Below are 11,988 nucleotides of genomic sequence, written 5' to 3'. Positions count from 1 at the left end.
TCTTCCAGATTTTTCAGTGCTCTTCTCCTCTGAGACTGACAGCAGACATGTTGAGTAAGTATTTATTTGGGGAAGGCAGGAACATTCCAGAAAGCAAGAACCCAATAGCATCAGATTCTGGGACATTGGAAGGGTTCTGAAATGTGTGACTCCAAGCAGAATATTGGGAGCGTTGGAGAGAGAACCCCACAAGTGGTGTTCAAACCCTTCAATGCATGTCTGTACATAGCAGGGTGCAGACATGCATTGGTGTTCTGCTAAAGGAATTCCATGGCTCCCCTCCAGGATCTTAGAATGATGCCTCAGAATTGAGAATCCAAAACTGATATTGGGTCCCAAGAAGGTGCTATGGCTCCAAAGAAGCCTGAGTGAGTTCTGAGTTGAGACTTCCCATATTACCTACTCCAAGAGTCTCAGCTAGTCTTTAGGGGTCCTGGAAAGCCAGATGCTCTTCAGATAATCATAAAAATTATCTAGATTGGTGCAAATTGGCCCTCGAGGGAAGTCCAAGGGTTCCACGGAATGCACCTGAAATGGCAGGGCCTCTGGGAGTCCACCCAGGTGTATGGAGACTATGCAGTTGCTGATTTGAGGAACAAGAACATCCTTAACCCTCCCCAACAGTACCTCTCTCCATTATTTAGGTGGCTACATGCCTAAATCCTGTGACTAGCATGTCACTCTTTGGAGTCAGCATCACTATATCAGGTTGCCTTATTTTAAAAATATGAATCCCCATTCCACCAATTGCTTCACATTTTCTGTCACTAACATCTTATTCAAAATTAGTCCACCTACTATTTCTTCCAGGTGGACTTGACCTGGCTTGGGTCAGAATGGGGGAAAGAGGTCCCAAACATCAATCCTGCCAACTTCACCGTTCTTCTGGGGCTCAGACGACTTGACCACAGGCCACTACATGCCCAGCTACACCACGGATCATGCATATTGGGCTTTTGCGTATTCCATGGCAGTGAGGAAGGGGAATACCAAGTTGTGGCAGTTCTCTGGCTAAAGAAGGTAAGAAGTAAAACAAGGGAATTTCCTTTACACTGACCTTTGTTCCATTTTCCCCCCATCGGCCCAGAAATGGTTAATCCTCCTAAACAGGTAGGAGAAAATTTCTGCCTCCTATAAAGTTTGATTCCTGGAGGCAGATTTTTTTTTTTAAATCCCGCAAGTGTCAGATAATTGGGAGGGTGGAGTAACGCTGTAAACCACGACACACCTTTGTCGGGACTTGTCTGGGAGCAAAGGACTGAAAGAAACAAGGGGGGGAGAAGAAGTGAACATTTCTGAAAGATCACTCAGCTTTAACACACCTTGGCTGGGTCTGGATAAAAAAAGTGGGAACTGCAAACGTCTAGAAGAAAACATCAGGGGAAGAGAGAGGGGGGATTTATTCAAAGTTGTTTCCCATTCCTCCAAAATCTCAAACGAGGTGAGTAACAGGAAGACTTTGACTTTTCTCCCTTTGCCTGAGACTTTGATTTGAGATTTGACATTTAGAACTTAAATGTTTGTTGGAGAAAATAAGATAAAGTTGTTGAATTTCAAGTGTTCTCATTGAAGTGATTAATTGATCATAGTGATGACTTTGGTTTATGCATTCTGCTTAGGATAAGTCTTTTAAAGGATCAACAAGAAAGATGCATCAGTGGTAAAGAGAAGAAAAAGGCTAATTAAGATACACTGGGCTCTATTGCCAGAATTTTTTGTGTTATTTTCAGTGTTATAAAATGGCTTGTGTTAAGTTGTTTTATTTAGAATATGATAAGAGTTTATGATTTCTTCTCTCTCAACCTCTCTCGCGTTCTCTCTCATTCTCCCACTCCCTCTCTTTCCCTCTCTCCCCTGACAGCAGAGGTGAAGTGGAGGTAAGGGAGCCTTCGGGAAACAGCCCCTGAGCACTAAGAGCTGATGTGCTGCCCAGGCCTCTGTGCTGCCAGGTTCTGGTTAAGCTGAAGGCGCTGGGCGAACATTGTTGTTTATCACACTCTAAAATTACTACTTGCCTAATCTAAAGTAACGTGAAATATCTGCAATGATATAATTAATCCAGGAATTTCCTGGAGACAAATGTAGAACAAAAAAAAATTGAGTGTGTTCATACTTTAACTGGCCAATTTGGGCCCCCAAAGTCATTTTGGGGTGAGAATTACTGGCTTAGGAGTCCCACTGGACCACATTAACTACTAACTGACAAATTACTACTTCACTTTCTGAAGTATAAGCAAAGCCTCTGGCACACCACTTCTTTTGAGAAGCAGTTCATCAGTAGCCTACTGGTTGGATTTGTTCTGTCCATAAAATGTAGTGAAATGTTATAAAGAGTTTCATTTGAAAAAGCAGAATAGTTCCTACCCACCTCTTAGAGCTAAGGCACAGAGCTAAGTCACAACTAAACTAAAGCAGGCGGCCAGCCCCTTCAGAGAATCAGAGGGGCCTGCTTTACTCTCAGCCCCTTCAAAACACCCCAAAAATCTGGGCAGAGTTTACATGGGGAAAGCTAAAGTGAACAGTTCTGATTTAAGCTTAGATAGAAACTCCTTATTTTAGTGAAACCAATCTGACCTGAGAACTGACCACATTCTTAAATGATGCCTGACCCAAAGAAATCTGTGTTTGCCTGGTTTGGCTCATTTGTTGTTATTAACAGCAGTAGGGTTTAACCAAACATGGCTGTAAACAAGCAGCATAATCACAAAGCTGGTGCCCAAGCTTCCCCACTCCCAAGCTCTGAAAATCCGAAGACGCCAAGTATTGCAAGTGGGCCAACCCATTGCTGGGCTAAAGACAAAAGCTTGGAGGCAATCAACCCCAGGGCATTGGTTTTCTTTGCTGTCAAACTGCTTGGTTCCTCTATGTCTACTGATCAAAGCTAGAGGGTGGTTTTCTTACACTTTGGCCATTTTGTTGTTGTTTTGTATTAAAGTGTACAGAGATTGGAGTAATAGCTATAAAAAGAAAACAAGCTTGTGATACCTTAGCAGAGTATAGGGACATTCATTATTAAAATAGAAAATAGAGAGAAAAACATTTCGCTTCTTTATTCCTTTCTTTGTATCAAAGACCAAGGTGTTTAATGAGCCATTAGAATAAGATGAGGTCTATGCTGTGGTTTTCTATTACTGTCCTTGCTTGTGTGTGTGTGTGTGTGTGTGTGTGTGTGTGTGTGTGTGTGTTACACCTCATATCATTGGACTAGTTTTAGGTGGATGTGACATCATTTAAATGAAGTGAAAAGAAAAAACTCAAAGAAGTAGAAAAATGATTTTGAAATTGCATTTTTTTTTTTTTTGCATCAGAAAATGGCATGGGATCAGTTCAACAGAGCATTAACTATGAAATAACCACAAAGCAGCCCCCTTAGAACTATAGATGGAAATTAGCATACTTCTGAAATGAAGAACTTGAGTGACTGCTCATCCTTAGTTCTGGTGAAGCGGCCCAAACATCCAAGAAGTTAAAAATTATTCTACTCGACTGTGTTTCCATTAAGTAGTGTTTTTTGGAGGAGAGTGCACTGCTCAGAAAGACAGGATTGGGCTTGTGCCTAGGCATGTAATTTCCTTTCCCTACTGTTATTTATGCTTTTTAAATCCATCGGCACTTAAAATGTTTAAAAAGGAAGTCTTGTGGAAATACTGTAGATCCCACAGGATGATCCCAGTCTAGGTTTGTGCCTCAACCCCTCGTTTTCCATTTGATAACCCACTTACAGAAAGTTTCCTCTCACATTTGGTTTAAAGGAATCCATCTCCCAACACATTCCTGCCAACTTCAGACTACCAGTCTGGGAAAATTTTGGCAAAGTCAACAGAGTTCCATCTTGTACATTTCAGGCCCAAGAAATCTTTCTGTTTGGCCATGGGACACACATTGGAAGGGCTTCAGGCTGAGAGAGAGGCAAGGGGCCATCCTGCACCCACCTAGGCCACATTCTATCCCAGCTCTAGGCAAGGAATGAAGCATCCTGGCAAAACTCCCAGGTGGATCTGGGAAGCCACAGAAGGTCTTTTTGTAGGTCTGTGCCCTCCCACCCCAGACTCTGAAGAAGGGCATCTGATTTCTTAGCACGATGTCTCTGGAAGTTGGGAAACCCTTGGCTTTTTGCTGCAGATCTCAGGGCTCCGTAATTAGGATTTAAGAAAAAGACGGAGGGGCGGGGAAAGTCTGTTATTCTTCTGGGTATAGAAACAACAAGAAAACACTTGCCTGTTTTGCTACTTAGACACTTCAACTCTTACCAAAAGGTCATCAGCCTGCCCTGGCCAGTTTGGCTCAGTGGATAGAGCATCGGCCTGCAGACTGAAGGGTCCCAGGTTCGATTCCAGTCAAGGGCATGTACCTTGGTTGCGGGCACATCTCCAGTAGGGGGTGTGGAGGAGGCAGCTGATCGATGTTTCTAACTCTATTCCTTTCCCTTCCTCTCTGGAAAAAAAAATGAATAAAATATATATTTTTTAAGTGTTTTTTTTTTTAAAAGGTCATCAGCCTGCCTTGATGGCCACAAGTGGAATAAACCCATCCCATGCCAAAGTTATAGTTGCTGGCAGCAACTTTCATTAAAGGATCAAAATAAGCAATCATTTGTGGGAAGTAAAAGTTTCCATGGATTGTTATAAACAGTGCCTTTCAGGATAATGTTTCCTATGGATTCAGGTGTCATCCTAGGTGCACCCATCGGCAGCCAGGTGCATTTGAATGTTTAATCTTCAAAATGGTTCACAGCTAATGACCTTTTTTTTTTTTTTTTTTTTAAGTGGAGAGGGGCTTCAGAGGTACCAAAGCAATTAATGCTTAAACAAAGGATTTCAAAGAGGATATCCAGTTATATGTAGGTTTGCATGACAAAATCATACAGGTTATTGCTGGGATGCAGAGTCACAGGCCAGGTCTGGCCTTCCAGAGAGGCTGGATTCCCTTGTTAAACTGTTTATGGGCCCCTCCTCTAGGCTTTGGGGCACATACCTACAAAAAGGCCTTCTGTGGCTTCTCAGATCCACCTCGGAGTTTTTCCATGATGCTTCATTCCTTGCCTAGAGCTGCGTTTAAAAAACTTCGATGAGCAAGAAGTTGGCACATTCAACCCAGCCCTGAAGCTAGGTGTGCCGATCTTGGTTAACCCTACCAGGTGGTTGCATGTGGTCTTGCTTTTCAAGGTGGGAAGTCACTCAGGGTTAATTATGACTTTCATGGGTCCTAGACACTTTTGCCTTTGGGACCCCTTCCTCCGTTAAAAAATAAAAAAATCCTTAAAAAAATTGTATTTATTTTATAACTGCATTGGAATAAGGTAATCCAGGTTGGAGTGTGTCCATTTTTCCTTCTGGTTTTAAAAAGAAATTAAAATAGTTTTTTGGGCATGTGAAAGTATGATGGTATTAGGCACTAAAGTCACCAGGCAAGGAAAAAAGCTTGAAAGCAGAAACCTTCAAGCAAGGGGTGTCCTGGGCAGAAGTGGCTTGCCCCAGAATTCTAGAATCCAATTCGAACTTTATCCAAAAAAATAATCTGGGAGGAAGGAAAGGTTGGGAGTGTAGGGGAAGAAGACCAAGGAAAGCCAGATTTCAAGTTTTTCCAGAACCTGAAACTGGGATCTACAGCCACAGAGCTCAGTTGGGCTATATAATCATGCATGTTTAGGCCTGAGCCCCACCCCAGCCCACCCCTTGATGTCAGCCCTACCTTATCCCATCCACACTCCAGGACACAATGGACAAGATCTCAATGATTTTCCTTTTCAGAATCAGAGTAATCATAAAGGGGGAGCATAACTAGCATGTATGAATATTTTATATTCTTACATATTTCAATAGATTTTACACATGTTTTCTTCATATTATTTTTCTAGTTATGTCTGCAACAAAAAGCACACTAGGGCTAATTTGTTATAAAGAGAAAGTTTCAAATTGTTAAAAGTGTAAAGTCCCATACAAGTATGACCATTATCATGATTATTATCCTGATTTCAATCCATCAAACATCATTCTCACACCCGAACTCTAAATAATAAAGCATAAATGTCTTACATTCATAGAACTTCATATAGAAGATTGAACATTATGGGATACATCAAAATGAGTTAGCTGAAAGCACTAAGTGCTTTGACAGATAGATATCCTTCAGCTATTTGTTTGACAAAGAATGGAAGTATTCTAGTCAGAGGTCCGGGCAGCACATCATCTATGTATTAATGCCCAGCAGGGGGCAGGCAGCCTGCTCATTTAGATTCTGAAAAATAAGATCTCAGTACAAGGAATAGAATCAAAATTGAAACTATTAAATTACTTGCTATTATAAATGATACACGAATCACAAGGGATGACTTATAAAAAATGTGCACAAGAAAGAATTATGCTTTGAATTCCAGGAATCGAGTTTTAGGTTCTCAGTTTGAATAGTAGGGACCTATGATTAGAAAAAGTGATAGTAAGCCTGACTGGCATGGCTCCATGGTTGAGCATTGACCTATGAACCAGGAGGTCACGGTTCGATATCCAGTCAGGACACATGCCTGGGTTGCAGGCTCGATCCCCAGTAGGGGGTGTGCAGGAGGCAGCCGATCATTATTCTCTCTCATCATTGATGTTTCTATCTCTCTCTCTTCCTTCCTCTTTGAAATCAATAAAAATATATATTTTTTAAAAAGTGATAGTAAGAGGCATGCTTGTTTATGGTTTCTGGCTTTTTCCACAGGTGGCTATGGTATGGATGTGACCAAGAAAAGCAAGCGCGATGGCGCCGAAGTCACTGAAAGAAGTAAGAGCATGATATATATGTCATTACCACAGTGATTAAAATTTGGAAAGAGTAAATAATTCATCCCTAGTTCCAGCATTAACTACTGTACCATTTTTTTCTGTTTTTTTTTTTGTTTTTTTTTTTCGTTTTTGTATTTAGGGTGTGGTTTTTTGGTGGTTTTTTTTTTGGCTTTTTTTTTAAAAAAAACTATCATTTTAAAGGTATTTCTAAAAAAAACTATTCCTTCCCATGAGATTCCTTTTGTTTATTTTTATTTTAACATACTTGTAATAAAAATGTGTTCTGCTTTTTCTTCAAAGATGAAAACTGCCATTTTGATGAATAATTTTTATAATCAGCATTTTTAATGGTTACATAACATTCTGTTGAATGAATTTGCTATCGTGTGTTTAACCATTTCCTTATTTAGGGATATAGTCCTGGAGTGTGGATGGGATAAGGCAGAGCTACGCCTCCCCAGGAATGCTCCTGCAGATTTTAGAATGAATTATGATGTCCTTGAGACACCCTCAAATTTATTTTTAAAAGGCAAGGTAATTATCCACTTCACAGTGAAATCAGCCAGGATGATGCACGGGCCCCAGCTGGACTGGGTGACCATTTGGAAGGGGCAGTGCAGTGAAAGAGTGTGACTTAAGACACTTGAGAGTGACTTGAGGTCCTGGTCCTCCTTCAAAGGCTAATCCAGGCCTGGACTGGATCTAATAGTTAAACGAGTGATATTGACGCCATGACAACTCATTTTTCAAATCAATGGATAGCTACCTCGTTTTGGTTCCAAAGGGACATAAACATATTTTCCAGGGACACTAAACTTCATTGTTATTGTACATATTTTCGTGTATAGTGAGAAAGATCACATACCTTATCACATAATGAACAAAAATCTCTGTGGAACTGAATTTAATGCACTGAGCCTATGACAGATGAGACCTTGCCGAACTACAGGGATTTCAGTGCCTTACATAAGAGCTGATCTTTTCCTTGTCTTTTCCTAGTTGTCACCGAAACAGTGACTACGAGACTCACATCCTTACCGCCAAGTAAGTGACTGTCTCGAGAGCTTCTTCTCAGTGAGTCATGTGTGAAGGACTCTGCGTCTAACCTTTCCCAGCGGCACTCACGCTCCAGTAGAGCAAATCCAAAATACCTGAAATCTCCTTTTTCTTTACAGTTATATTGACATCAATTCGTATCCATAAAATTCACCGGTTTGGGGTGTATAATTCAGTGGTTGTTAGGATATTTAGAGTTGTGCAGCCATTGCAACTATCAAATTTTAAAACATTTCCATCCTGCCCAAAGGAAACCTCATGGCAATTTGTAGCCGCTCCCCATTCTCTCTCCAGTTCCTGAAAACCACAAATCTACTGTCAATCTCTATAGAATTTCCTGATCTGGAAACTGAAATGTTGACAATACTATTATTATCCCACCTGAGCATGGGGTGGGAGCAGGGAACCACCAGTGAGGTTTCTGTTTGAGTCTACATTTTCCTCCGGAGGTCGTTATGTGTAGTTGATGCTGTAATGGAGGTCTGAGCCCTAAAGTTACTCCTGCCCCTCCCAGGAAGCCTGGCACACAGAGGTGGAGGAGTGTGGAAATCCCACCCATCAACATGGGAGGTTGGAGTATGATGGGCTGCCGGATGGGAAACTAGCAACACAGAGCTGTTACCACTCCCTCCAACAATTCTAGGGGCTGCATGCCTGGGGCACTGACCAGGCCTTTGAAAAAAGCAAGCCCAGCCCAGATATTGGCCTCAAGGAGCTTTTTCATCATTCGCTACCTTTTCTAATATTTAGATTTTCCTAATAAACGACTTGCTATGCTCCACCCAGAAGACGTTCCTTTTAAATCGGGTGGAATATTTTCTTTTAACATTTGTATCAGAAACAAATGAAATGAGAGCCTGGCAGCTTGCACTGTAGATGGGAAAGGGAGCCCAAGCCAAGAGGGTCATGGTTGGGAAGCTAGGGAAGGCTTCCAAGGGGCAAGGGATGAGGGGCCCTCTGGGCTGACTTCACCCATAAATGATCACCTGCTCCTTGTTTCTGCAGAAGGGGGGACCACCAATGGCTATGCTAAAACAGGCTCCCTCAGTGGAGGGAGCCGGCTGGAGAAACAGAGCCTGACCCATGGCAGCAGCGGCTACATAAACTCAAGTAAGTGGCTGCTGGTGGGGGGTAAGGGTGGGGGAAGAGCTTGCTGGGAGAGATTGAGTCCTGCAAGGAGAGGGGCCAAACTCATCCATCCAAATGACCCAAAGAGTATGTAAATGACACCGAACCCAGAAAAAGTGAGACTTTCACATCATCTGCATTTGATGCCAACCTAAAATGGGGTCAACTTTCATTATTTCCCTAATATAAATAACAATGATTAATTAAGGAGGCTTCATGGGGAGGTGGCTCCTTCCCCCCTGAATCACTCTTTAAGCCATCTCCTTTAGAGAAGGGTGTGCACATCTGAGGGTTTACAATTTGAATTAACAACAACCACTAAAGAAACTGAAGGACTGGGTCACTGTGCGCAGGGAATCTGATCCCACACCCTGTGAGTTTCCACTGGGCAAGCACCCAACATCGTCCTATTGTTCCTCATGAACCACTCTTTCATGGTAGCTTTCAAACTAAGCAAAACAAAACAAGGCTAAGGGGAAAAGCAAGCACACACATAGCCCACCAATTCATTTTTAAAATCTTGGAGTGACACTAAAAAAGAAGACCCAAGCCTGTCCGGTGTAGCTCAGTGGTTGGGCATCAACCTATGAACCAGGAGGTCACAATTCGATTCCCAGTCAGGGCACATGCCTGGGGTGCTCAATCCCCAGCAGGGGGTGTGCAGGAGGCAGCTGATCAATGATTCTCTCTCATCATTGATGTTTCTACCTCCCTCTCCCTTCCTCTCCGAAATCAATAAAAAATGTATTATTTTTTAAAAAAAGACCCAAGACAGGCAAATGGTCAGGCTGGCCAAGAGAAGCACCTGCCCTCATCTGTTGAGGAACCTTCCACATGGGATTATGTTCTAGTCTCTCCAGCAGTGAGCTCAGATTAGTGCCAGGCCTCCATTTCCATACCCTGCAGCTATGTGCACCAAGGACCCCAGCTTGGGGAGGAAGGGCAGGAACAACGACGCTACCCCCATTTCTGAGCCCCCGAGGGAATGTGGGGTGGAGCCTTTCAGTGCTGATGTCCTCTGGCCCCTCCGTGGGGCCCTCTTTCCTTCAGAGCAGCCTGGTGTACGTAGTTAAGATAACTGGCTGCCAATCTGCTGAAGTGCTACGAGGACTGACACTCTTTCTGGTTTGCAGGTGGAAGCACCCGAGGCAATGCCTCCACCTCCAGTTACAGGAGGGCTCATTCGCCTGCCTCCACTCTGCCCAACTCACCAGGCTCAACCTTTGAAAGGAAAACTCACATCACCCGCCATGGAACATACGAAGGTATGAGAGAGAGAACCACTCTCTTCCCAGTAACTTCACTCATCCTTTGAAGAACTGGCACCTGTATTCACCTGGGCCTGCCCTGCCCCCTCCCCTTCCTCTCCACTCTTCCTTCATTTCTTTTAAGAACTGACATTGCCCCTTCGTTCGTTCATTCATTTAGTCATTTTCTCATGTGGTATTTTTTATCACATATCTACCATGTGTTTGACACCATGCGGAATGCTTTGAGGGGCGCTTAAATGAATCAGACGCTTAAATGGATCTTGTCTTCAAGGAATCTATAGTCTAATAGACAAGTTAAGACGACAGATAAAAACCATAATACAAAGTACAAGGCAATTATCATTTCAAGCTGAGTCTCCAGGAAAGTGTCTCTAGGGAAGGTGCCTATGAGCTGGGCCTTCATGATGTGTAAGAGTTGGATACCCGGAGGTGTAGAGATGGGTGCTCCAGGCTGCGGGAGCAGCAGCACAGCAAGGACAGGCAGTAGAGTCAGGCCCGTGGTGCTTAGGTGAGAGGGAGGGCTTGAGGGACTCAGCGTCAGTGCCAGGCTAAGATGTTTGGACTTTATTCTGTATATAGTGAGAAGCCACAGAGATTTTTGAGCAAAAGAGTCGATCATATTTGAGGTCCAGGACTAGCCCTCTGAAAGCCACATGCAGGAAAAATAGGGAGGAAATATGTTGAAATTGGTGACATGTTAGACTGTGCTCAATAGTCCAGGGAAGGGAAAACTTGGCTGGGACTAGGGTGGTGGCAGTGGGAGAGGAGAGGAGGAGCTGGAGGGAAGAGGCATTGCAGAAGGGAAATTGACCAGTTTGACAATTGATTAAATGTTGGGGAAGGGGGAGTGTCAAAAGTTCAGAAATTACAGAAGTAAAACCAACGAATCACTAAAATACTAGTTAGTAAAAGTGTATTGTGTGCACACCAAAAAGACAGTTTGCACGTTGAGAGCACTCAAACCAAACGTGGAATGAGGCTCCAGGTTGTACTGTTACAAAGCAGCTTATGTAGTTTATTTTTCATGGTGACTGATTATACTGTTAGAATTCCCTTAAGTGATAGGGAATTGGTCAGTAGCTACCTCATATTAACCTTGGGAAACAGTTTCAGTTTTGCTTATGATTTTCAGAGGCATGAGCAAGAGGCGACTTAGTTCATCTTTCAAAATTAGCTAAACTACGCTTTGCTTGAAAGATTCATCTAGTTTTGTCTGTTCAGGAGATTTTTAAGGCTGGTCTCCCTTTGTTTTTTATTTTAACAAGAAAAAGGAGATAGTGATTCTGCTGAAATTTGAAACACCGGTGATTGGGTTCATGTTGGTGCCAACAATTACAGCAGGGAGTTCACGCAGATGAGTTCAGTTATTTGGTCTTTAAATAGAACTACTGGCAGGGCTTTCAGGTGGGGGTACCAAGCAGGTAGAGGGACTCATAGGACTTCAGCTCATGGAAGAAGTCAGGGCCAGACACCCCATTTGGAGTCATTCACCAAGAGATGTTAGTAGAAGGTGGAAAACTGAAGGAGCTGGCTGAGGAAGAGAGTATAAAAAGCAGCAGAGAGAAAAGAAAGGTAAACTTTTGGGAAGAAAGAGAAAAAGAGCCGGGGATACAGAGGAAGAAGATACTTTGAGGGGAGCAGGAGACCAGGTACAGGCGGCATCATTGAAGTCAGTACAAGAAAGTGCTCAGGGTCAAGAAGGAGAAGGCAGGAGGAGGTTACTGGAGTCTGGTGATCTGCAGAAGCAGGTTTAGTGGAAAACAGAC

General features: G+C 42.9%; 1 protein-coding gene across 2 annotated transcripts in view; it reads left to right on the top strand.

Moving 5' to 3' along the window:
- Positions 1–1,307: 1,307 nt before the first annotated feature.
- The window catches only part of COL17A1 (collagen type XVII alpha 1 chain), a 50,206-nt gene continuing 39,525 nt past the window's right edge, over positions 1,308–11,988 (top strand). For both annotated transcript variants that reach the window (XM_079793680.1, XM_079793679.1), the window contains exons 1-5: positions 1,308–1,441; positions 6,703–6,765; positions 7,767–7,811; positions 8,829–8,933; positions 10,085–10,216. In XM_079793680.1, coding sequence (XP_079649806.1) covers positions 6,714–6,765; positions 7,767–7,811; positions 8,829–8,933; positions 10,085–10,216 — 334 coding nt within the window. In that variant the 5' untranslated portion in view covers positions 1,308–1,441; positions 6,703–6,713. The remainder of the gene's footprint in view (positions 1,442–6,702; positions 6,766–7,766; positions 7,812–8,828; positions 8,934–10,084; positions 10,217–11,988) is intronic.

This window comes from Cnephaeus nilssonii (assembly GCF_951640355.1).
Source record: "Cnephaeus nilssonii genome assembly, chromosome: 16".
NCBI classification, from domain to species: Eukaryota; Metazoa; Chordata; class Mammalia; order Chiroptera; family Vespertilionidae; genus Cnephaeus; species Cnephaeus nilssonii.
Note: the sequence above shows the minus strand (reverse complement) of the source record. Positions and strands in the feature narration are given on the sequence as shown.